Source organism: Phalangium opilio, unplaced genomic scaffold, assembly GCF_054372755.1.
Source record: "Phalangium opilio isolate 3A_F unplaced genomic scaffold, DU_Popi_V2 ptg000025l_1, whole genome shotgun sequence".
In the NCBI taxonomy this organism is placed as follows: Eukaryota; Metazoa; Arthropoda; class Arachnida; order Opiliones; family Phalangiidae; genus Phalangium; species Phalangium opilio.
Window position 1 is genome coordinate 3618756 of NW_028324156.1, and position 27353 is coordinate 3646108.

Genomic DNA, 27353 nt, shown 5'->3' on the forward strand with positions numbered 1-27353 from the left:
GGATAATCAGACGACGCAGAATTTGCATATTGACGAGATGTTAATGTTATGAAATTATCGACAGCAACCGGTTCGGTATAGACCATTAAATTACTAACACAAACGGGTGCGAGGTTGCCCTCTTAGGTAACTTATTCCCCTGGCGCCAACCAAGAGGCAACGCCAGACGGAATTCACCCCAGTTCACGACACGCGAAGGATGGCTAGCAGACTTGCATTGCCTACCTCTAGTGGGTGCTTCTTGGCGCCAGCTGGGAAATAACCTACCCAAGAAGGTGACCACCCCCGTCCCCGTGGTGTTTGCGCTTCTCTTCTGGAATTAATGGAATGTTCTACTCAAGGTTGATTCGAATCCATTCTTGACGCGTTACTAGTCCGTATTAAGATATAGACGATGTCCGTATATCGCTTAAAAGGGGCCATAAGGTTCAACCGACTTCTCTTTTCCGGGGTCGTCGAAGACAACCTCAAATAGGCCGCGTATGTTATACCATTTGCCGACGACACTCTCTTTGCCTGCCGTAACAGAATGGAGGCGAAGGAAGGAGGGACAAATTTCCAATTCGCAAACGGCGCCGCTAATGGTACTACCGAACTGACTTACTCCCAACGGGGACCTATAGCTCCAAATCGACGATGTCTCGTAACCAACCGCTAGCGAAACTCCAGTTGCTACAAGGTTCTTTCTTATAAAGAAGGAACTGAATCTCTGATTTTTCACTTCTGTTTTTGACATTTTTTTTTCTTATTATGAAACGTTTTTAGCCGTAAGGGTTATTCGAATTGACTTAAATGAACTGTGTATATTTTTTAGCGAAATATGAATCTGATATCACGCTGAGAAAAATGGATTTTAACTGCAGGCTAGAGGAAATTAATGTTCAATAAAATAATTATTTTAAAAATTTTCCGAAATTTTCAAGAAGGTACATTGGAACAGTACCGTGTGTTTCTGAAAAGGACTGTTAGAAATTAAGGGAGATTATGTTCTTAGGACAGTTTCGAGTCGAAGTAACTTCTATCGTAATTTTGCCAAGAGGGACACCGTTTTCAAGTTATGACCGATTTGATGAGTGTTTTTTTACCAATGACCCCTTAATTATATTAGAAATCATTGTCTTATTTCTGTTTCTTAATTAAATTTAAGGGGTCATCCGTAAAACACCCCAAGCATAACTCGAAAACGGTGTCCATTGTGGCAAAATGGAGATAGAAGTTACATTTTCGACTCGAAACCGTCCAAAGAACATGATCTCCCTTAATTTCTAATGTCCAGACGTTTAAGAAACACCCTATATAAATGCAATCCAAACACGTTACACTAAAGGTGTAATTCATAAACCTAGAGGCAGGAAAGTTTGCGCACGACGCTCTGCCATCGCTTGTACTAAATTGCGTTGCGTCCGACGTTTATGAAATAGTCTAAAACTGAAAAAGGATCAAATATTTACTTCATATAGTTCCGAAACTGTTCTTTTCCTAACACCGATAAAACCGAAATTAGCCAGCGACCCTAATTTTGTCGAAATGCTTCCTTTGTTCTTTTTCTTTCTTTTGTTAATGTCAAAAGTGTCGTACTATATATATATGAAAGCAAAAGGACTTCGCGATTATAGTCGGGAAATGTTTGCCAACGAAGGAACAGCCCTTAGACTAACTCAGTGGCGAGCAAATAAAGTGGCCGCTAATTAATGAAGCTGAAAGAGGACATCCAACGCTATAGCATGCAATTAGCGACCTTGTTTGCCTCCATAGCGTTGTCCCTCCGATCCCCTTATATGGTTTTCTCTGGTAGTAATAAGAATCCTAGCTGATGGCGACGCCTGAATGAAAGACCGACGGACGTATAAAGCAAGCGTCAAAATGATCGAAGTCTATATATACGTCACGCCATAAGTTTATAAGATATGTTTTTCATAAGTATTACACTACCCATACTTCGAAATGCTAGAGACTTACAACTCGAGCTAGAAATTCTAGCAGAACGACAAGCGAGAATTGAATGACTACACTCTGTTGCCTTTGAAGGACTTCCATCTTCCTATTTAAGGTGGAATTCATAAACGTCGGACGCAACGCAATTTAGTACAGGCGAAGGCAGGGCGTCGTGCGCAAAGGCAAGACGTTTGGGCACGACACCCTGCCTTCGCCTGTACTAAATTGCATTGCGTCCGACGTTTATGAATTCCACCTTTAGTCTGCATAATTACTAAGCCTTTAACAGCGCTGAAACCAACCAGGCGTCGCTTTACCTCGTATCTATGACCTACCTCACTCAATTCATGACAAACTTCAGTTTGTAATCAGTTACAAACTTATGGAGGAACATATCTTATGAACTTATGGTCACGTGCATGCCCCTATAGCTTTTCCAAAAGTTGGATGAGACGGAATGCTGGGGACTTGTTTGTCTCGTGCTTCTATTGGCATTTAATCCCACGAACTTTGTGATGGAGAGAGAGGAAGAGATAGAGACGGAGAGATCGAAAGAGGACTGAAATTACCGCGGAGGAACGATAGTGAAACTCGAAACTAAGGAGAGAATCATTCTCAAAACTTGGACAACCGTCCCAATTGAAATTGTCTCACGAGGAATACAAAGTAAAAATAGGATATCAGGAGGGGAGTTTAAAGGTAGCTATAGGCTTGAAAGGAAAATTAAGTAATTTTATCGATTCTTCTACTAATTATAAGACCAATCTGCATATAGTGAAACATCATGAAATGATTTTAAAATATTCAAATTGGTTTCAGATAGATAATTTGAAATTAGCACCTACAACCAATCGCGTAACGCCTTATTTATCTCGTTAACAAAATTCACGTGACACTATCTATACCTCGCGCCATGATTGTTGTCACATCGCACGCAATTTTTATAATCAAATCTCGCGCTAAATTTCAATGACGTGCCACATGAATTTTGTTAAAACAAGAAGGTAGGCATGGCGTTACGCGATTGGTTAGACGGAGGTGCTAATTTCAAATCATCTATATGGAATCAAACTAATTTGAATATTTTAAAACCATTCAGAGGTATTTCCTGGATGTTTCACTATATGCAGATTGGTAGATAAATCGATATAGAAAAATCAATTGATTTTACATTTCACCATCCCTTTAAATGTGAGGAGAGCTAGTGCATGCTAAGTCAGATGCAATTTAAATTTTGGAAAATACTCAATTGACTAAAATCAGAGAAAAGTACATAAACATTCCGTTACACGACTTAGTCCATTGTAACAAAGAAAGTACTAACTGGATCTGGTTTAATTTCAGCCAAACCCAGCTGCCAGACTTCCTCGAAATGATCATTTGAAATATATTTTTAACTCAAAGATATTCCCGGAAGTAGACTCGAGTATACTCCTAAGATACAGTTAACTAATTACTAATTACTAATTAAAAGAACGTTCTTCAAACGAAGATAAGATAAACCCCGAGTCGTCTTTTTAATTAAACCTCAACAGTCATATTCCCCAATCTACCTTCAAACTCTCCAAAGCCACCTCTAGAGAAGAAAGTTCGTGGGCAGCAGCCTTGAGGTTCTCTGGTATATAAAATGAAATCCAAGAATTCAGGCAAAACGTTAAGAGGCTAATTAAGAATAGGATTGTCTAGCCGGAGCGCACGGTGCATGGTGAGCAGTGGCGCGTAATGCGAATGACGTCTTGGATTTTAAAAGATGGAAGAGGATGGTAGCTGGAAAGAACCAACCACGACGTGAGGTTTACCCAACTACCATCGAAATAAGAGCTCATCTCGGGCTGGCCCGCTCCATCAGGGGGTTAGTGGGTGTTTCCCAAAGATTGAAACTTCAGTCTAAAAGGTATACTTGGTACAACACGATGAACTTGTTCAAGTACCTCAAGAAAATTAACAGTGACATGAGGTATAATTGCCAGAGAACCGGAAGTTCAACAACCCAGTATTATAAGCAGGGTTGACAATTTAGAGATTCAAATTTCCTGTTCCCTGACTTTTCCAGGTTTTCCCTGGCCTTTTTAACGATTTTCCCTGATATTTGGGTCCCATTATCATTGTTCTAAATATAACTTTCGCTCGCTCCACGATTTTGGTGTCTGGTCAAACGTGATCTCGCTAAAACGTCGTTTAAAACATCGCCCATCTAGATGATTGAACCGCAGATATTTTAGCCAGTTTAACTAAATTTCCAGAGATTTCCCTGACCTTACTGGCCCATTTTGTAATTCTCTGACTTTTCCAGGTTTTCCCTGACCTATGGCAACCCTGATATCCATTCACCTTTTCACAGACTAATAGATTAAATTCATGGTTCAAACATCATACATAGGTATCAACTTTAAGCCTTGGAGCGCCAATGGGTATACGTGGGTCATCCCGCTTTTGTTAGTAGTCTCACGTGACATTGATTCTCAGTTAGCGCGAGTGGGGTGGTGGTAAGAATTTCGCTAATGAATGGACCGTGTTCTGGGGCTAATTCTCGCGGCCTTCCGCTCGCCTGACCTCGTGAGAAAACCCCTGGCAGTCTTTTCAACCTCACCGCTATATACTTTTCCCCCTCTGAGCAAAGCTGAGCTGCACCGGGGCAAGACGGAGCTACACGAGAGCTCAAACCCATACCACCCATCCCACCACCACCACCACCATCTTTACCTCTTTCTCTTGCTTGACTTGCCGTATAATGTGTCACCTCGTAAATTTAGGCTGGCGCGACCTTCCCTACGTAGGGTTTATCTCGTTTTAAATTTGCAACATTGAGAAAGCTATAAGTAATTTAAAAAAATAAGGGCCATCAAAGCTTCGACACGCGGTGTAAACTCATTAAGGGATGAATTCTAGCCGTCTTGGTTTAATCCCAAGCTTCTTAGCCGCTCACGCAAAATCTATTGTATCAAAGAGGATGTGCAAGTAGAGAATATTAGAGGTAAATCACTAGCGGTAAGCATTGACAAACAAATAAACAAACCCTTCTCATACGCTGTTTATTTATATGTTTACTAACTGTAATTTACTATAATTTTTAAAAACGTCATGCTTAATCTTGGGTTATAAAAACTGGGCACTACAAAAACCCACATTTAGCTTAGAATCTAGTCTATCAAGGTCACCAATAACACTGCACTGCTTAAAGCGCGTGAAATCAAAGGTTCATGGATAAAAAATCAAAAAGTGTACTTCATTGAATCGAGAAACTTCCCTCTTTTTCTTCTCAGAATAGTCTCGACCCCCTCTGCGTATGATTACCTTCACGACCGTAGCACAGAGAACAGGAGGCGTGAAAAGGCGTATAGTAATATAGTAAAAGGTGTTAGCTCAAGTATTAACGTTTGGATCGCCATCATGAGTACTATTTTCTAATAAACCTTTGACCCCAAAAAGCTCTTCTCTGATTGGAGTAGGGGGTTGAAAGAAGGGCCGTTTCGTTTACTCCTCATTTTACATGGCGTCTACAACCAGAGACCGCAAACAGTGAACGAAGTATACTTTTTAGTTTTTATCTATGGACGTTTGTTAAAATGCTGTTGTACTTCAAATTATCAGCTTTAGTTAGTCCTTCAAGCGTAAAACAATACAACCCACGGATGGTCTCTCCCCGCACCGACATGCTTAAGAAACGCAATACTAGTACAGGCTGTAAAAGACGATCCAAGCGTTCTATGGGGCCTAATACTCAAAAATATAACTATACTACGTCCATTATAAAAATATCCACGTACGCAAAGTCTAGTGTAATGAAGGTAAAGACGTAACTAGACTTAAAGCAATCATTCGGATAAAAACAATAGACTAACTTCAATTCTATTCAATGTCTCCATCGCGAACAACAATGAAATTACTGTGGTATGACGCCTGAGTCTCGACTTGCCACCACAAAAATCTCTCCCAGTATGACTGCATGCTGCTATAGGCACCCCTCCTTTACTTTTAATAACCGAAATAATGGGACCAAAATATTGCATAGAGGAATTTCTAATTTGCATGCATGCTTCTTTCGTGGTCGTACCGTGGTGGGTGTAGCGGCTATAGTGATAGAATGGGGTGAGAGAGAGAGAGAGAATGAGAGAGAAAAATGGAAATTGTTTTACACCATGCACGTAAGCGTGTCGACGTGCTTACGATGCCGCAATTTTATAAAGATATGTCGTAAAGGGAATTCCACACCTGCTGGTAAAAGTATAGGTGTGAAAGAAAAATTACTGGCAAATATTTTAAGGTCGAACAATGAGATTAAGCAAGTATTTGGTAAAACCATAAGTTCATAAGATATGCTCCTTATAAGTTTGTCACTGATTACAAACTGGAGCTTGTCATGAAGAGAGTGACGAAGGTCATAGATTCGAGGTAAAGCGACGCCTGTTGAGGCGCTGTCAAAGGCTTAGTACAGACTAAATAGGACCTAGATGGAAGTCCTGCAAAACTAACCACCGAGTGTAGTACTTTAATTCTCGCTTGTCGTTCTGCTAGAACTAGCTCGAGATGTAAGTCTCTCAGTAGCATTACGAAGTATAACTATAGTGTCATACTTATGGAACATAACCCAAGAAGGTGACCGCCCCCGTTTCTCTTCTGGTATTAATGGAGTGGTCTATTATCTCCATTAATATTGGGGGAATGTATTAATTTAGTTATCACGGGCCTTCTGAATTTATCAAATACCTGGAATCGCGTTAATCCTTATTTGAATACGAAAATTGAAATCATACTAATTTCAGTTAATTTTCTGGCGGAATTCTTGGAAAGATTATTTTGCTCGAAAAGTTAATTTCCGTCGTGAAATAATCAAGAAAACTTTTAATTAAAGATCACAAATTTAGGGGTTGGGGTGGGCGGTGGGTCACAATAAGGTTTGAGAACGGAAACAAACCATTACCGCACTTTCCTACGTTTAATTTTGACCCTCATTGTGAATCAAGTTGGAAATGGAAAATAAGGGCCAATTAAAATTCACGGTACGACCCTAAAACATATGATGACGAAAATGAAGACCTTATTCGATAATGATGGCGATTAACGACCCTCAAGTATACACCCTTAAAATTTACAGAAAAGTAATTAAAAATGGTGCAATTCTGGTTCCTTTCAAGGTTGCTACGCGAGTTAGCGAGCTAGTTAGTTAGTTATTGCCAAGTTAAAGCCTTCACGACGGGAGAGACCGCCAAAAATCGTTAAAACTTAATTCATCTATCCCTTCTAAGTCGAGTAAACCCCTTTTTGTCAAAAAGCGGATTTAAAAATATATAGGAAAACCGCGCTTTGCTTGGGTCATTTTTAGGGTTCGAAAATTACGGTAATTTTGGAAAATGGTAAATTACGCCGTAATTTACCGCGTAAATTACCGTTCATGGTAATTTACGAAAATTAAAAAATTAAATTATATTGATCGTTTCTAAGCTAAATAATGAAAATATCACTTGAACACAGCTATTCTTTTTATAGCATAGTGTTTTACAATATTTAAACACCGAGTTTTGATGTTAGCAGCTCAAAATAGTTTTGAACAGCAACATCCACGTTCTTCTTCTTACCAATTTTGCGAATTTTTGCTATTTCACGTCTTTAGAACAAAATTCTAGAGAAGGGCCGATAACAGTTTAAACAAGTACCGATATATCGGTTTAGTCAAATTTTGGTGCCGTTATTGGTATCGGTATGGGCCCATCTCTAGAAAATTCTAACAACTACAGCTATCCAGCTAAAGCAAACGAACTCGACAACAAGAATAGACGAGAAAATCAAATTTAATTTCCTTAATCAAATTTTTCCCACGCTTGTCGTTCAACCTTTTATGACTTACTCATATATCATGGGAAGAAATAAGTGTGCATGCACGGGTAGAGCAAAATATGGAGCTTTTTCCAAGTGAAGGAATTGAAAATTCGGTGGTAAATTACCATCGTGGTAATTTACCAGCGTAAATTACCACGGTAATTACCAGGGTAATTACCGTTTTCGTAATTTACCCGAGAAAATCGTAAATTACAGTTACCCTGGTAAATTACCGTGTAAATTACCATGGTAATTTACCGATTTAGAACCCTAGTCATTTTCCAATTTTGAAAAGCGCGCTTAGATATATAGAGAATAAAAGCTTTGCGAGAGGCGAGAAAGGATTAGAAGAAAACTGAAAAGACGCTTGCTTAGACGCTGCTGGAACCTAGAGCTCCTTTTCCTAGGGCAATTTCTCTATCAGTAAACCCACGTCCAGGCGTTGCCATCTTCAGCCTCCATCCTCCTACCCATCGCGGATTAAAACGGCGTCTTGAGCAATTACTAAAAGGGGCCCCAAACCAACCAATGGCAATTTTTGTCAGAGAGAAAGATCCAGAGGCAAGATCCTCAATTTGAACTTTGAAAGGAATATACAGGGTGTTTCTGATGATTGATCTGCCATAATAAATTAAGGGGGATCACGTTCTTTGGGAAAGCGATTTTTGAGTCGAAAATGTAACTTCTATCTCCATTTTGCCACAAGGGATACCACATGTTTTCGAGTTATGTTTGGAGTGTTTTAGGGATGACCCCTTTCTTACACAGGGTGTTTCTGATAAATCTGGCATAAATTAAAGGGGATGTTCTTTAGGAAATCAATTTTTGAGTCGAAAATGTAACTTCTATCTCCATTTTGCCACAAAGGACACCGTTTCAAGTTAAGATTGGATGGTGTATTTTACGGATGACACCTTTTAAATTTAATTAAGAAACTGAAAGACAATGATTAATTAATAATTTAATTAAGGGGTCATCCCTAAAACACTCTTAAAATCATAACTCGAAAACAGTGTCCCTTGTGGATGGCAAAATGGAGATAGAAGTTACAGCATTTTCGACTCAAAATCGATATCCCAAAGAACATGATCGCCCTTAATTTGTGGCGCAGACTTATGAGAAAAACCCTGTATAGCCAGCCGTAGCTGCTTTAGGGAAAGGCTTGAACTATATACAAAGAGCTAACCTTTCCAGGAAAAAGCAATTAACAAGATGAATGGAAAGACTCGAAAGTCGAGTCAGCCACCAGCTAATTCCCACCCAGTGTTTTTTAAAAAAGAAATCATCTTCCCGTCCTTATAACCGGAGGCTATATCTCTGTAAGGTCAAAAAACTGACCTTTAACCTCTTCTCTATACAGGGGACGGCGAAAGAAAGAAAGAGTATCAGCAGCGTTTTAAGTTTAATATTGTTCATTATACGCGAAAATATCAAGGCAGTGCCGAGACACTTTAGATTTTCTCATAAGTTTATGAGAATTGTTCCTACCATAAGTATGACACTAACTATACTTCATAATGCTATATAGAGACTTACAGCTCGAGCATAGTTCTAGCAGAACGACAAGCGAGAATTGAAGTACTACACTCGGTGGTTAAATAGTTTTGCAGGACTTCCATCTTCCTATTTAGTCTGCATTACTAAGCCTTTGACAGCACCAAAACCATGCGTCGCCTTTACCTCGAATCTATGACCTACTTCATTCACTTCATGACAAGCTCCAGTTTGTAACCAGTGATACACTTATAGAACATTCGAATCTGTGACCTACTTCATTCACTTCATGACAAACTCCAGTTTGTAACCAGTTATACACTTATAGAACATATCTCATGAACTTATGATATTGTTGATAAAACGAGGGGAAAGATTAAGAAGGCGTCCACCAAAGTCCGTCAACGAGGGTTTACACGGCGATTAATAAAAGCGAGGACACTGGTCCACGCTGCTACCAGGGGAGGTGGAAGGGAGAGGGGGATACGTTTTACCACAATTTTTAAAAGAGTCAGCTTCTCCATTACCTAAATGTTTGGTCAAGGGCCAGTTTTCTCTCTCTCTCTCTCTTTCTCAAGTTTCTGTATAACGGTACTGCAAACATTAGAGAGGTTTGGGAAATAAATCATTTCGGGAAATTTGGCGGAAAAGCATCTCGAGCTTCGTTCGTTCGTTCGCCATCCGATTTAGCGAGTGAATAATTTACTTTCTAATCCCGTATAGGTCTAGTCAAACTTCGGTAAACTTTTGGGAAGTTCCCAGCATTTTAAAAGCGATGTTCTATAGGCGTACATTATCTATAGAATAAAGTTCAGATGTTTGCGAAGATTAGCTTAGCTCTTTTAAAATTATCGATTAAAGGGAGAGTGAAAAGCATAATTATGCTTGGACATTTATAGTTGTAACTTCAAGTATATTAGGTATCTGTGGAAAGGGAGAAGTGGGGTTATTACATTACATTCTCAAAGGATTTACTCGTATCTCTTATAGAACCAGAGTTATGACCCTTGAAATTGGTGTGTAAACAAGTCCGTGTTAATCCTATGGAGAGAAGGTTTACGAACATTTTTCTTAATTACTCGGTCCCTAATTGTCGTAATCCCAAGTGTTTAAAACCTATGCATATGGAAGAAATGAAGTCATGACATATTAAAAGAATTTCCTCGTATCTTTCATAGAACCAGAGTTATGACCATCCGAAGAGAAGTTGCAAGCCAAAAACCCATGTTAAATCAATGGAGAAAATGTTTACATGAACATTTCGTTTAATTACTCGGTCTCTGATTGTTGTAACCCCAAGTATTTAGAACCGTTGCATAGGGGAGATATGGGGCTATAACATACTCAAAGGATTTTCCTGTATCTCTCATAGAACCAGAGTTATGACTCTCCAAAGTTGCGAGCCAAAACCCATGTTAAATCAATGGAGATAATGTTTATGAACATTTCGTTTAATTACTCGGTTCCTGATTGTTATAACCCCAAGTATATTGTATCGTTAGAAAGGTGAAAAATAGGGCTACAACATACCCACAGGACTTCTTCGTATCTCATCTAGAACCAGATTTATGCTTATTTACTCGAGTCCTGAAGCGAAATGGAAACATATAAGAAGGCCAATAAGGAAACTTTCTCTAATTTCGGGTCATTCCCCTATATTCTCCTCTATATCTCAGATTCGTACCCCATCTTCATCCCGGATCTCATACGGATAATCGTGGTATAGATAAGGAAAGGAAAAATAAGAACGATTTTGTCGAAAAAGGAGGTCACGTGCTACGGTGCTACGATGGCGAGGCTTAGCTCCTTTGGTTATACAACTGTATGTATCGGAAGAGGATGGGTTGGGGTGGGCTTCGATCTCGAGTCGAATAACAAGCAAGGAGATGCTCGTAGAAGAAGGAAAAAGAGACTACAGAGTGATCCCCGGGATTTGACGGAGGACCTATTTGGGGCTGAAGATGAGGACGGTGGTCTCCTTGCATCGATACATGGACCATTTTCAGACATAACAGAGTGAGGACTGCCAGAGAGAGAGAGAGAGAGAGAGAGAGAGAGACAGAGAGAAAAGATAGCGGTTGTCCTTCCTTCACGTACGTGGATTGTTGAGTATATCGAAACCGATCGCCTGAATTGGAAAAGAAGAAGAAACCGTGACAGGTGTTCCAGCACGGCCCGGGTCAAGTCACAAGGTCCTGTTCGGACGTGTCATCTTCATTTTAATATGAACAGAAATTTGAAATCATTAAATATGGTTTTATGAAGGTAACTGGATAGGTTATATCAGGAATACAAACAGCTACTAGGAATTATTGAGCTACAACCATTTTCACTCAACGTATCTAGGCAGATTTTGTGTGAAAAGCTGTAGACTAAATTTACCTCGAGAATAGTTTATCTAGCTGCGCTTTGAACCTTGCGTGCGCCTAGGAACTCGCTTTGCTACCAACCAATGAAAACACAGTTAGAAAGACGCCATCAGAATTATGCATGAGGCGTGATAGATAGGCGTAAAAGTTCTCAAGCCAAGTATACCCACAAAAAGCGCATAGAAATTAACATGGGACACAATGATTCCTATAAGCTGTATATATTCCTGGTTATATCCTTTCAGTTTTCCATTCCCTTTGGTATACAAAGCTCCTAATAACTTCACACTAATTAATATAATCCCTAGTTCAAAAGTCCCTTAGTTTCAGGATAAACTACTGTATCCCTTCAATGCGAACTCGACTAGATAATTGGGAAAATGGAAGAGGATGCTGTATAGGGCGTCCAAAGGATGCGGGATGCGCTCTTCAGTTGGCGCTCGCTATCGGAGAAAATTGAAGAGGAACTGAGGAACCGATAAAGCGCCTCACGGGCAAGGTATGTTTTGGAGGAGGGAGGTAGTCGACTCCATCCTAATCTAAGGAGGCTGCGAGAGTCAATGCATCCCATCCACACCCATTTCCACCACCCCAGGGCGAACTAGTACACCAAGTAACTTAGAGAAAAGCGGAGAAAGAAAAAAAAAACTAGCCTCCTCCAACCAAGCAACTTTGTTTCTGCTTCGAGAAGTGAGATACTGAGATGCTACCATAGTCAGTGAAATCTAACCAGAAGCAAATTACCAAGTAAAGTATGTATAAATTACAGAAACGTTTGTGCACGTTGTTACTTCGATTTCAGGACCAGTTCAGCGCTTTAAATGAAGTAGAAATGTTTGTGTCATTGTGTGTTATGTGCGGCAATCAGTCTCCCAAAAAAACCTTACGCACGCCCATAGGGGATTGTTAAGTGCTGCCTCCTAGCGACATTCAAAAATAAAAACTCACGAATTATCTTGTATTTTTAAGACACAGGGGTAATCATTGTCGAAGTTTTCGTACCAGGTACGACCCAACCAAAACGCAATAAACTGAGGATCCTGACAGGACTTCGTTGTCGTTCCTTAGATGGGTAGGGTACAGAGGCTACGTTATAGGTATGGAAATAACTACTCCACGTCACCTCAACTCCTCCAAGTCTTAAATTTCAAAATAACTTCGGTTTTATCTACTTAAGAACAAACTTGGAACGAAGGAAGTAGGAAAAAAATCATCTAAAGAGGAATAGGGGGAAATGGAAAAAGGAATAATCTAGAGCAATCAGAATGTCATAAAAAAAAAGAAAAGGTGAATTTCTTTCCCCCTAAGGTGTATACTTCCACGATTCTGGCCCCAAAAATCGTAATTGCCTTATAAAAATAAAGTTCTCTCGCTCTCTCCGGTTTCTTTCGCCTTCTCACGACGTAAGGCCTACTGTATTGCTTGCAAGGAGTCGGGGACACTTGCCTTATGGGTGCACGAGTAGTTGGATGAAGAAAAAAAAAGTGGCAAATAAAGATTGACGCCCACTTCGTCTCGCCCTCTTTTTTATGACTTGGGCCATTTATGGTCTAACTCGGGGCTATTTCTCACCTTGTTATATATCTACCTCCTTTTTCGAAGGACGACGTGACATTTCGGTCAGTCACACGTCGCTTTCGAGGACGTATCACCTTTCTACCCTTACCAGCTCTTAGGGTAAAATTCAAACCACCAAGGCCTAAATGCTAAGCCTAATTACATGATATTTTCAGTCCATAAATAAAGACAAACACATTGATAGTATTACGTCCATTTGACCAGTTCTTAAAATCAAAAAGACCAAGGGCTTGATTGACCAAGGCTTAAATGTTAGCCTAATAACTAATAAAATCCAAACCATAAAAGGTCTAAATGTTCAGTCTAATTACATGATATTTTCAGTCCATAAATAAAGACGAACATATTGATTATATTACGTCTCTTTACCATTTCTTACAATCAGAAACACCGAGGTCTTGATTGACCAAGGCTTAAATTTATGCCTAATAACTCTTAAAATCCAAACCACCAAGGCCTAAATGTTCAGCATAATTACAAGATATTTTCAGTCCTTAAATAAAGTCGAATCCGTTGATAGTATTTACCAGTTCTCAAAAACAGGAAAGACAAAGGGCTAGACCGAGGCCTAAATGTTAAGCCTAACTTCAAGATATTTTCAATCATAATAAAGATGAAACAATTAAGTCTATTTTGCAACCTAAGCAATTGTGTACGTAGACTTTTAGGCCAGTCTAACTCTCAGGGGTCAAAAAAATTGCAACAGAACTTCTACAAAACTTGCAATAAGGGAGATAAGGAAAAAGAAAACAACCACTGGGGAATATGGCTTCAAAATCGTATTAAGTTTTATAAAGGCGGTTCAAGATTAATAAGCGATGGTGGTCGAGGTCGGGAATAAAATGAAGGGAGTGGGGAAAAGCAACAGAAATCAGTTACCCACAAAAAAAAGAGAAAAAAACCGTAAGGGAGAAAATTCCATATCATCCACGTTTTCTAATCAAATTTCTCACTTTACATAAATCCATAAGCTCGTGGCGCAAAAAAAGAAGGCATTAACTTCCGGAATGGCGGGAAATATGGCCGAAACGTTACCGCAGAAACGTGTTTATATACAGTGGCGAAAACGTGAGCCTTACCAGCAGGGGAAAAACAAGAATGGTGTGAAGTGATAATTTGAAGTTTCACACTGAATAGATTGTTACCAGTGAAAACTATTAAGGCCTATTCAGAATAAAGAGTAAAATCTTACGTTCGCCTCGTGAATTTCAGTTTGGTTCCGTCGGTACGTTCATTTCCTTGTTCAGACGCGAGAACAGACGACTTAAAACGAGTCGCGTATATGGGTGATTTTTGAGCCAAGACTTTTGAATACTAAAATAGACAAAGATCCAAAATGACAAACAAATACCGCGCCAAGAATCCTAAAACTTTTCATATATCGTCTGCTAAAGCGTAGCAGCTCACTTGATCACGCTTCAATAAGGCATGATCGAGTGAGCTATGGCTAAAGAAAAGGCGCTGACGAGGTAGTGCCATCTGGACACTGACTGCCCCGATGAAACTGAAACTGAAAACAGTTTTCAAACTAAAGCGGCGAATATAGTGGTTGACACGTGTCTAATTAAGTTAGTAAAGCGACCTTCACCGACGTAAACTTAAGATTTTAGTCTACAGTCTGAATGGGCATTTAATAAGAGCGACGCTAAAAGTCTTAAGTCATATTAGAATCGTATCTTTTAAATAAAAATGACGAAAGATAATCAATAATGAACGTTATTGGAACACACCAAAAGTATGACAAAATCGACAATCTTTCTTTATTGGTTATGAACCTAAAAATCATCGGAGGTAGAAAAAAATATAAGGACGTAGCAGCTACTACAAGATTTAATATCCCATTTAGAAAGCCCTCCTTTTGCTAGCCCCTAGAACTTCTCCATAGCGTTGGGCGCTATCTTTCTGCTTTCGCTATACTTTTGGGAGTCTTGTTTTGACAAAAGCAAGGTGGGCATGCTAGACACCGTAGCTAAGCCGCCCGCCGCACATGAACGAGAAAGGAGAAGGAGCGAAAACAAAGCAGGGTTCATATAATTTTTGGAAAACCAATTTCCCTGACATTTTCAGGTTTCTTTCAAATAGATTTCCCTAATATTTCAAGGAAACCTAGTAACTGCTCAAGTGGGTTTTTTGGAGTAATAACTACGGGATTGGTTATTTCAGGGTAAATTTAGTCAAGTATCACAATTTCCCCTGAGTTTTCCCGCTGAATTTTACTAAAAAATATGAAGTTCCCTGAGATTCCCTTGAATTTTACTAAAAAATATGAAGTTCCCTGAGTTTCCCTTGAATTTTACTAAAAAATATGAAGTTCCCTGAGTTTCCCTTGAAATTTACTAAAAAATATGAAGTTCCCTGAGTTTCCCTTGAATTTTACTAAAAAATATGAAGTTCCCTGAGTTTCCCTTGAATTTTACTAAAAAATATGAAGTTCCCGGAGTTTCCCTTGAATTTTACTAAAAAATATGAAGTTCCCCGAGTTTCCCTTGAATTTTACTAAAAAATATGAAGTTCCCCGAGTTTCCCTTGAATTTTACTAAAAATATGAAGTTCCCCGAGTTTCCCTTGAATTTTACTAAAATTATGAATTCCCCTAAGTTTTGCCAAAATTTCCAGGTTCTCCAGGATTGTAAGAACCCTGGAAAGAGAGAGAGAGAGATCAGAGCAAAAAAAGAAAAGGGAACAAGAAGCCCAAGAGCAGAGTGTAGAGAAGAGTTCGGAATATATATATAAAAAAACCCTGTGTTCGAATCCGGAGAAGCGTAAAATGGCTTTTTTTCTTCTCTCTCTCTCTCCTTCTTCTTTCTATAGCAAATCCCCCTCGCACCTCAAACTCTTAGAAAGTCATCAGCGAACGAGATACTCGAAGAAAATTTTCATTTTACCGCCACCAACGCGCTTTGCTGTGAAAATGGCCCGTTTTGATGGTTGTAGATTACCCAACGTGCGAACAACCTATATAAGAAAATAGGCTCTAAACTCGAAAGATTGAGGCCATAAGTTCGTAAGATATGTTCCTCCACAAGTTTGTCACTGGTTACAATACAAATTGGAGTTTGTCATGAAGTGATTGAAGTAGGTCATAGATTCGAGGTAAAGCGAAGACGCCTGGTTTTGTCGCTGTCAAAGGCTTATTAATGCAGACTAAATAGGACCTAGATGGAAAACTATAACTAACCGAATGTAGTACTTCAATTCTCGCTAGAACTAGCTCGAGCTGTAAGTCTCTCAGTAGCATTATGAAGTATATTAAGTGTCATACTTATGGAAGGAACATATTTTATAAACTTATGTTGAGGGGGGATGGAAAATTTCTTATCAAAAATCTCTATAACTTAGATTTTTGTGGGATGCTATAGGCCTAGAAAAACTTTAACGCAAGCTGCTGTGTGTGTTTCCCCGCATTTTTTATCGTATAGGTTTCGATAAAAATTTATGTAAATACCAACGACCTAACCGAACGTTAGATTCCCGTCCCACCCTCTTCCCCCGAGTCCCAACGATACTGGAAATTGTTTCTGTGGTCTAACTGGATAGAATAAGCCATTGTGGTGGGTTGCTGACACTTGGAAGGCCGTTTTCCATTAGTAAAATTCTCTTTAGAGACGGTTTTGATCGAATCATTTTAAGAGTAAAAGTGAAAAGTAATTCTTTTGGTTAAGTTTTAGCCTAAAACACGGTTAAACCGTTACTATCTATTCTCTAGCTGGTTTTAGTCGACCAAACATAGCTCGACGTCATACAGGGGCGTTAAGTGAGCGTATCGAAGGCATTGCTCATGTTAAATCGGTTTTCCTCACTGAACGCTATCAACAACACTTCCTGTTCTATAATTATAGTTACTTGGAAACACCACGAAACTGTGATAAATATTTACCTTGAATAATTGCACGAATTATCTACCCACTTCTGAGGCGATATTTTTCGATATAATAGACCATTCCATTAATTACTTACAGGAAAACCAACACACAGGGGTGGGAGGTCGACGTCTAAGGTAAAGGAGGCAACGCCAGAAGGAGCCACCTGAGTTCAATACACGCTAAGGGAAGCTAGTTAACTCTCACTGCCTCTAGCGGCACTTCTTGGTGGTTTTTGTGCTTCTCTTCTGCAGTTAATGGAAAAGTCTATTGCTCAAGCTAGAATCGCGTGTATAGACAATATTAAATCCACACCGCGCATCAAAAGGCATCAAAAATTTAAAGAAAGACGATTCCAACAAACAAGTTTGTATTATAAACCTCACGCAAACCATAAAATCTCATAGTGATACTTAGTCAAACCCGTATACCGATCACAAAAATCAATAATTCTTAAAATAGAAAAATACATATATAACGCAATTTTATACGCGAACCATAAGCCACGTCCATATTAAACCCATTAGAGTGCAACAACCTTTGGATACGTTTTAATACAAAAATCCACGCACGGGGTCAAGGGTCAAGAATCTAGGCCAATAATCATCGACGGTATTAAAATCGACTAAAGCAGTTGGAACAAAAACATTGTAACGTTGAAAAGGAAGTAAGGTAAAAGATAAGTGGTTTAGGGATTAAGTTGCCAGTACAGAAGGAAAAGGAAATATAGCTGGCTTCTTTTTTTTTCATGCATCGCAACCCACCCAACTCTTACGAATTTATTGATTACTTGAGATCTCAACGAATTGGTTGGTATAGTAGATGAGCCATCCCTGATAATGCACGACCTTCTTTTTGCCCCACTTCCCCTATTGTTCGCGAGGTAATATTGAATAAAGCTTTCTTAGGGGGGATCGACAAGGAAAGAATTTATACTGTGTAGTAAACGCATCGGTGGCTTTCGCAACTATACGTTGAGGGTCCACGAACAAAACTTGGGCGCCCGAAGCGAGAAAACCAGCGTATGACACGAAATTTTTCCCCTTTCTCTTTTATTTCAAAAGAGAAGTGTATAGTTAACAATAACGATCTCGGAACTCTCTCTCTCTCTCCCGAATTTTTCTATTTTTGGAAACGAAAATAATCCAGTTAAAGAAAGAAAAGGATAATAAAGACAACAACGCCTTCATTAAAGTATATATGATTAAGCTCTTTAAATTTTTAACGTAATTTAAGATTAAAGGCATAGGTAGCATAAGTTTATAAGTGATATGTTCCTTCCATAAGTATGAAACTACATATACTTAATTCGTAATACTAGAGATTTATAGCTCGAGCTAGTTCGAGGGAGAAAGACAAGCGAGAATTGAAGTATTACATTAGTTTTGCAGGACTTCCATGTTCGTATTTAGTCCGTACTAAGCCTTTGACTGCGCCAAAACCAACCAGGCGTCGCTTTACCTCGAATCTATGACCTACCTCATTCACTTCATGAAAAGCTCCTGTTTGTAACCAGTGACAAACTTATCGAAAATATCTTATGAACTTATGGGAATCAGACTATTTATGATGTATTTAAAGCATTAATTCAAAGTTTAACATTTTACTAATCTCGAAAGGAACACCATAATAATTTAGTCTTAAGTTAGGCCTAACTATCCACAATCTCAAGTCGATAGTCCTAATTAAATCTAAGAACGTTATTAACCCTTTATTTAGCAGAAGTATCTACTATTTAATGTGTAGAAGTGTGAAGCGTACGTTGCTAATTAAAGTAAATCTAATTACTCCACATGTGTTATTACAATTTCCTTAATTGTCATCTGGCGCCCTCCTCGAATTACGCAGCAATCTCTACTCTTAAAGGCCCACAATAGATTCACGAAGGTCACAAAGGGATTTAGCCACCACTCCCCTGCTACGCGTGATGCGCGACTCCGCCTACTTTCCCCGTCTCTTAGACAACGTGTTAATGATTTGGTCTACGTATTCGATATTTATAAAGGCAATGTGCACACTGACATGTCTTCACTATTTCTCCCGTCAACTAATCTACGCACCAGAGGACATCCTGCTAAACTGGCGAAACCAGTGGCGAAGTCCTTTCCTAAAGCTAGTCACTTTACCGCAAGGGTCATCAATGATTGGAACTCGTTACCTGAGGAGTTGTTATCATTGGAATCTTCTACCACTTTCCGTCACAGTATAACGGCTTGGATCCTGGACAACGCCTGACTTTAATAATTTAATATTTTTCGGTTCATTTGTTGTACCTTAATGCTTTTGGGGGGTTGCACATAAGTCAATTTGGCTTAGCAACCCTATCCCTCCAATAAATAAATAAAAAAAAAAAATAAAGGGGTTAATGAATGCTTGGGAACCCATACTTTAGTAACCAAACGTTGTAGACCCCATGTTCCATGAAACCTTCCACTCAGTTGACCCAAAGATCACTTGGACCCTTTAATTTATCGCATACTTATCAGAAACACCCTGTACAAAGTCATTACCTTTAAACCCCATCAGGTGATAAAATTCTAAGCATTACAATGTCATGACGATCAATGTATATACCAAATTCCCTAATAAAACATTAAACCCTTCATAGCGATACTTTAGAACGATATTACAAGATCGTAGACATAAAATTGAAATCAAAATTCCGGGAATATCCATGGAGTTCGAAGGATAAAATAAAATGAATGATATGGGACGCGTTAACGGTTGGGGGGGGGTCGGGAAAGATGATGGAGGTTCAGGATCTTGAACGTGGATGGACGCGGACCCCGACTATAGACGTTGCATAAGCGATCTATACGTTGACAGGAAGATCACCATTCTTCAAAAGACCCTCCAGTAGCTAGTAACCTCCAAAGATATGACCTCTCTACGCACCCCTCCCCCCAAAAGCCCATTTCCCAGTGTTTATAAGTTCCCGGAACCCAATAGTAATATTCATCCTTCGTAAAAGGGGGTCCAAAAAGGGGGAGGTTGGTCCATATTAATCCCCATCATCTCTTATACCCTAGAGGAGAGAAGAAAGATGGAGTAGAATGATACATACCTATAACGTAGCCTCTCTACCCTCCTACCAATCTACGAAACGGCAACGAACTCCTCCCAGCATCCTCAGTGCAAGGGTGTTTCAGTAAGGTCGTACCTGACACGAAAACGTATAAAATTATTACCCCCTATGTCTTAAAATAGAATCTAATTTGTGAGAAGTAGCTAAACAATTTCTAGATGGCGCTAGGTGGCACTACTTAACAATCCAGGAAGGGCCGTGCGCGAGGTACTCTCGGAGACTTTCATAGCCTATTTTTAAATGACTCTAGGAGGCAGCACTTACCAATCTAGGTAAGGGCGTGCACAACTTTGGTAATGTGGGAGACTTTCATTGCCGCATATGTCCCACCAACAATTCTACTCCATTTCACCTCTCTCCTTCAAGCCTCTACGACGACGTCCGCGTATCTCTCTTTGGCCAGAAATGAAAGGGAATATATATACATACATATATAAGATCATCAGTAAGCCGCCAACGCCGCCTAGCGTTTATCATTAGCAAATTTGAAGCTCATTTCGTAAAAGGGGAGTAGGGTATTTCCATCTATAATCCGTGATGCAGTATAGGAAGAGAAGGAAAGGAGCTAATCTTATTGAAGATGGGGCAGGGGGTAAATGACGTCATTACATCGGTGTTTACATTCCACCGTCGCGTTTGGAACCGCGTGGTTTGACGCGTCGCCCTAACTCGACATGGACCAATGATGAAAAAATGGGCTCACATCGAGAGACTCAACAAAGAGGTGTGTATAAAATTGAACAGAGGTATTGCCTCGACCTTTTCGTCCAACTTCAGGAGTTGGACTTCATTATAACAGACGTATATAATACTTCTCTTCGAGAGAAGTGTACCACCACAAATCTGAGTAATTGTAACATGATTCTTCAAAATATTATTTTACAATTTGGACTAAGGTTACTAAACCGAATCACATAAGTGATAAAAATTCAATCATCATTTCTCTATTAGCGCTTAACTAAATTGTCAAGGCACATGCGCTTGTGCATGGACTTTTGTCCTACGTCAAGACGAGGGAGGTTTGTCGGTTGATTGCTGAGGATGTAGTACCAAACAGTTATAGAATTCACCCTGCACGGTGCAGCGATGCCCATCTGAAGTTTTATGACCAGGAGAGCAACAAAAAGGGTTGGGTAAGCCTGGGAAGAATCATGTTACATATAACTAAAGTATTAAGAGGATACAGAGTGTCATCCTTCTTCTGTTATCCCCTTCTGATTATAGTAATGCTATGCTAGCATGAAAGCACAGCCTGCAGGGGTTTGAGTGGCATTTAATTATGTTGGTTTATGTGGGATCCTCTACAGCATTAATCCTACCAAAATACGGATATAGCCAAGCTACGAGTACTATAGAGTTTACTGTATGTTGTAGCAGTTTTGTCATTTCGTGGATTCCCACTATAGTAAATTGGCCTTGTTTAGACGCTTGAATGGGTCAGACTGGTCTTTCCCCTTTCCCTACAGCGTATTAAACACTTTGAGGACGCAGTAACCAAGGCCTACGGTGTTGTGTTATTGGGGAAATGTGGAAGGGGCCACCTCTTTGGAATAATAATAATAACCAAACGGGGTAGGGAATTCAGAATGAGAGAGAGAGAGAGAGAGAGAGAGAGAGAGAGAGAGAGAGAGAGAGAGAAGAGGTGCAGAGCAGAGCAGTGCAGAACGGTAATATTACCCAATTATTCTCCTATGACGATTTATCGGGTCGGACCGGCCCAAATCAGACTACATTAACAAACATAAAGAGATCGAGCGAGAGAGAGGGGGGAGGGCTATTAGAATAGAATTGGACTCGTGAGGGTTGAGAATTAAAAGGGGAAAAGACTAATTAGCCGTCTGAAATGCCAGCCGTCTAACGAGCGTTTTAATTTTAAAAGCCGATTAGAAATAATTAACTCGAGGGCATATAACACCCTCTTCCCGTCACCTTCCGGCGTCATGCGTTTGCAATTTTCATTATTATATAGAAATATTTATTCCGGACCTGCACGTGATGATTTTGTTTGACAAGGGTTAACGATATACAAAACTTCACAACCGCATGCGGTAATTGTTATTGTTCAAAGTGGATTTTTGAAACTAACGGTCCAATCATATACGAAGAATTCTATCCTTGAAGTTTGTTGGGATTATAAGGGCATCTCTCTAAAGGGAGAATTGAAACGGACTTTTCTTTATAGATTCTTCTACTAATTATAAGACTAACCTGCATAGGAAATATACCTCCGAATGATTTTAAAATATTAAAATTAGTTAATTAATTTGAAATATGCACCTCCGACCAATCGCGTAACGCCCTGCCTTTTAAAATCATTCGGGGTATTTATTTCCTGGATCACTATTTAGATTGGTCTTATAATTAGTAGAAGAATCGGTAAAGAATCAATTGACTTTCCTTTTCACCCTCGAATTAATAATTAAAATAACTAAATAAACTTCATTAGACAACCTGGAAAATGTTTCATCCCAATATGTGTTCAATCTAATCCGAACAAGTCCTGACCCCAAGGAAGTAAGATATATCGTAAAAAGGGTTAGGGTAAGTAAGGCGAGCAACGCGGGGAACTCCCCCCTCCTAAGAAACTAAAGTAGAAGCGATAATCCGGATTGCCCTTTTTAGAATTTATGCCCACGAATAAAAAATAAAAATACGACATTTCCAGAATACCTTCGTTCGCCATGCCACCCTTGTTCTCCCTCCCCCCTCAAAGAAAGAACGGGGTAAAGACGTTGGGTTCCAGAGAAAAAGGAGATACGATGAATGGCAAAAGGGTCCGACACCGACCGAACGAAACGAAGGGGAATCGTTTTGTAAATAAGGATAAATTTGAAGCTCCCGCCTGCAGCATAGCATCCTTTTCAGGAGCAGCTTTTTTAGCGATTCCATGTGTCGTAAGTCGCTCTGGGAGAGAGAGAGAACTTGGTAAAGAGGGAGGTAAGAAACTGAAAGGCCGAGGTCCACCGAAGAAAAGGGTTCTATCATGCGAACTGAATTTTACCGAGACTCATCCAGACTAACAATGGAAGGCGCTCGTGCAGATTTTTGAATCCTTGCTGGGGCTTACAAAAGTTGGAAGGGTTCTAGCTAACTGATAGCAAAAAGGATATAAAGAGGAGAGGTAGAAGGGCTTCGCTGGAGTGTTCTCGCTTTGAAACTTTTCCTCTTAGCTTCCGGTGTGCGCCCGCATCTTTCTCTGCCCTCTTATTGGTTGAAATGCGGCGGTGAAACGGATATTAGGAGGAAAATAACAAATAAGGGGTATAAGAAGGGTAAAATTTTAAAATGATCTCTATTGTTCATCAACAGTTGCATAAACCCTCGCAACGTTTTCTCGAAAATCGGCAGTGTCGCATTATCCATTGCTTAGTCTCGATGCTCGCTTTTCAGTTCGCTAGTACCACCTATTTCGTTTGAAACTCGACCTTGAACTGAGTGGCCCCGCTGGCGTGCGACTACTAGGTAGCATTTATATATATTTTTTACGCTTCTTTTTCTTTTTACATCGTCGATATTTGTCTTCATCGATGAGATTACGGGGATTTGCCTGCCGTTTTTTTTAGAAGCGCTCGGTAGGGGATTTACTAGATGTACACCTCTTACCACCCAAACAACCCCCCTCGTAGTCACTCTATCTCTAGTATTAATGTGGAAATTAAAAGAAGTAGTAGTAATAGTAGTAGTAACGAGTAAATTGACAAAACGTCAATATTAACTTCGAAATTATTTAATCTATTTAAGTACAAGTCCTAACAATCAGCCCAAAGCGTTTTACATAGAAGTTCCCCTGTAAGGTAGCTTTACCCTGTACTTTGATGTATGCATTAATTAATGTATGCATTGATGTAACATTACCTAAAAAACAATAACAGTTTCCTCCCCCATTCTGCTAGTGTGCTGCGCCCCCTCTCACTCCGTTGGAAGTAAAACAAAATACAAAATGTATTGTTTCATTGCATATATTCATATTGTATATTTAATTTTATTTAATCTTGTAAATCTTACCTTTCTAATGCTACAAAAAAAAAAAAAAAAAAAGGTATGTACCAATTGCTTGCGAGCCAGTAGTGGCTCCTCCCTGTTTCAAAAGGGATCTACTAAGAAGGCAAATAAAGATTCATTCATTCATTCATTCATTCATTCATGCAGGTAGAAACATTTCTACAGGGGCCTATTGAAATAACATGGGAAGGTTTCAGCCTGTATGCGGTTTTCCCCCGAATGCTTCCATAATAAACCAGATGTCTTGACTGACTTCTAATCAACGCCAAGCCCAAACCGCTTTACGTAGAAGGTTGAAATTTTGCAGGGACCTTACCCATAAGTAGTAGGTACGCAACAAGAAAGAAATTCCCAATACTCCGCCATCTTGAAAAATGGCGGCCAAGCATTTCAACTGATTTCGCTAATATTTAGTACACTGGTTCCTCATATCCTTTAGCCGGGCTTTATGGTAAGCTTTTGGGATTCGATTTGCTCTCCGCCATCTTTACAAATGGCGGCCCGAAAAAGTAATAACAAAAATGTCCCGCCGGTTGCCTTTGCAGATTATCAATTTAAACACTATGGTCAACAAATAGTAACGTTAACACTAGCGCGGCGAAGATGGGGATGGTGGTGGTGGTGCATGGAGCGAGTATAAGATGGGAAGAGTGTAGAGAGCGTCGAAGCGAGCACTCGGAAACGATCGCTACATTATTATCCCCGGTTATTAATAACTCTGGTGAGCAGCGTGGTATGGTGGTGGCGAGCTAGCGCCCAAGGGAGAACCAGTGTAGCTAGGCTTTATTCCTCAACCCACCACCGAAAAAGGAACTAGGCTTAGCATTCGAGAAAGATAACCCTCCTTTTCCCAAACCCAGATTAGGAATAAATTCTCTCCGGATATAGGAATGACGAAGACGGAAAAATATCTCTACGCATCTAGCTTAACCATCGAACGGAAAAGAGAAAAAAAATAAGCATCGCTCCCCCGCAAAAAAATTGCACGCGCCAGCCGGAGAAAAGGGGTCCAGTTTGTCTTAAGGCCCATTCAGACTTACGTTCCCGTCAGTCGCCACTCGCCTCGTTAAATTCGTTTCGGTCACGTCGGTACGTTCATTTCCCTGTTCAGACGCCAGAGCAGACGACTTAAAACGAGCCACAAGTATATCAAATGATTTTTAAACCAAAACTTTTGAATACTAAAATAGCCGAACATCCAAAATGACAAACACTGCAACAAAAATTCGAAAACTTTCCATTTATCGTCTGCTAAAGTGTACTAAGCTCACTCGATCACGCGTCAGTAAGATGGACATGATCGAGTGAGCTATGGCTAAAGAAAAGGTGACGCTAACGAGGTGGTAGTGCCATCTCGACATTAACTACCCGACAAAATTGAAAACTAGTTTTCAAACTAAACCCGTGCACGAATCTCTTACGTAGTCGTTGACACGTGACTAACTAATTAAGCAATCAAAGCGACTTCACAGACATGAACGTAATATTTCAGTCTATAGTCTGAATGGGCCTTTATTCGCGTCATAGGCCTTGGTTAGGAAAAAGAAAAGTACAGTCTGATATAGAAATCCGGCTGGTGAAAAAGCGAGGACTGTTTCATTACTATTAGTTTTAAACATTTATCGCTCCGGGTTGTAGGGAGTCTACCCTCGGGATCTCAACCAACATGCAGGGATGTAGAAGATTAGAAACAGACTAGAGGGTTACTTCGTTGATTATCACTCTTTATCCGGAAGGCTATATCGTCAGATGTAGTACAGTTTTTCAGAATGAGAATACAATTAGTACGAAGATATTCCTCTCTTAGATCTTAAGAATAATATTAGTACGCTATGGAGAAGGTGGGTAATAGTGTTGGTAACTGTATTTTCGAACTGAGATGCCGTTGGATAAGATGAAAAACACGGGGGTTTTGATCTATGTGATAAGGTATACCGACAACTAAAGGAAACCCAAAATTAAGCACAGCTACTTGTTAATTATTAAACGTTTCCCCTGTGTTTTCTCTCACGATATTTCAATCTTCAGTTTCCTGTGTATGGATAAAGTGACAATGAAATTTCACTGATACCATAAATTGTAACCCCTATGATATCAAGAACAACATACGGGGTGTTTCTGATATAAGTCTGCCATAAATTAAGGGGGATGTATGTTCTTCGGGAAATCGATTTTGAGTCAAAAATGTAACTACTATCTCCATTTTACCAGGGATAGATTTAATTTTAAAAGTAGGAATGGAGAACAGAGTAATCTGGGCGCGCGTCAAAGTCCCGGACCCCCTTCCCCGGAACGGAGGGGTATGAAAGAAGAGGCGGGTCATAGCGACAGAGGTAAAAAGGAATTACGTATGTTTCACCGTCCCCGTCAGCAACGTCATCAAAACATAGTTTAAGTGCGCCAAAACTTTTCGTTACGTGTTGGAGGGAGGGGCTCTATACTGGGTGGTCTATGAGTCGGACTGAAGTAAATACTAACCGTTCTCCATTCCTACTTTTAAAATTAAATCTATCCCTGATTTTACCCTATGGGACACCGTTTTCAAGTTAAGATTGGAGTATTTTACGTATGACCCCTTAAACTTAATTAAGAAACTGATTTAGACAATGATTTCTAACTTTAAACACGCATCGCTATACGCGAATGTGTCCGAGGGTGACTGATTAAAGAGTAGATCATTCGCATTTCATTGGACCTTTGGGAAAAACAGTAGATATTTACGTAAGATCATGGGTAAGCCTATACCGTTGGGGCTGGCTACGTTGTTATAAAAGAGAAAAGGGGTGTATAGAGAGATCATGACCATGGAAGGTTTAAACTACGAAAACAGCGTGCGAATCGCGACAGATTGCGACGGGATCTCGCATATACCTTTCCTTGGCCCTCCTTTAAATTTACAAGCGAGGGTAGGTGGTCCAACTTGGTTCCATAGATGCAGGAGGCATGATGGCGCGAGTTTTCCTTGTCCAAACCTTAGTTGGGCGCTTGCAGAATAAACAAGGTATAGAAAATACTTCCCCCCCCCCCAAATTCAGTAGCTCGTGAGCGCGATCTTGGTACAATAGATAAACCGCTTGCTAAAATCGGATGAGCGTGCGTAGAGAAGAGGAGGGAAACTTTTGGCGGGAGAAAGGGGCGCGAGAAACGTTCAGGGCGTTCGGTTGCATGACCATGTTACCCAAGGTAATGTCTTCAATCACCGGAAGAGCAGCG

General features: G+C 39.8%; 2 protein-coding genes across 5 annotated transcripts in view; one reads left to right on the forward strand and one right to left on the reverse strand.

The window, feature by feature from the left end:
• The window catches only part of LOC149691826 (uncharacterized), a 99391-nt gene that overhangs the window by 46783 nt on the left and 25255 nt on the right, over nucleotides 1–27353 (reverse strand). Inside the window, exons 3-5 of one of the 4 annotated variants that reach the window (XM_089869234.1) lie at nucleotides 26113–26172; nucleotides 20403–20531; nucleotides 20118–20213 (exon numbers count right to left, since the gene is read on the reverse strand). The exons of 1 other annotated variant lie outside the window; for it this stretch is intronic. The gene's annotated coding sequence lies outside the window, so the exon portion shown is untranslated. The remainder of the gene's footprint in view (nucleotides 1–20117; nucleotides 20214–20402; nucleotides 20532–26112; nucleotides 26173–27353) is intronic. 2 more of the 4 variants (XM_089869236.1, XM_089869235.1) reach the window with 2 other exon arrangements.
• On the forward strand, nucleotides 16105–19288 carry LOC149691827 (uncharacterized). Its single transcript, XM_089869430.1, has 3 exons — nucleotides 16105–16137; nucleotides 17962–18075; nucleotides 18902–19288. The coding sequence occupies exons 1-3, from the start codon at nucleotides 16105–16107 to the stop codon at nucleotides 19286–19288; spliced, it is 534 nt and encodes a 177-aa protein (XP_089725556.1).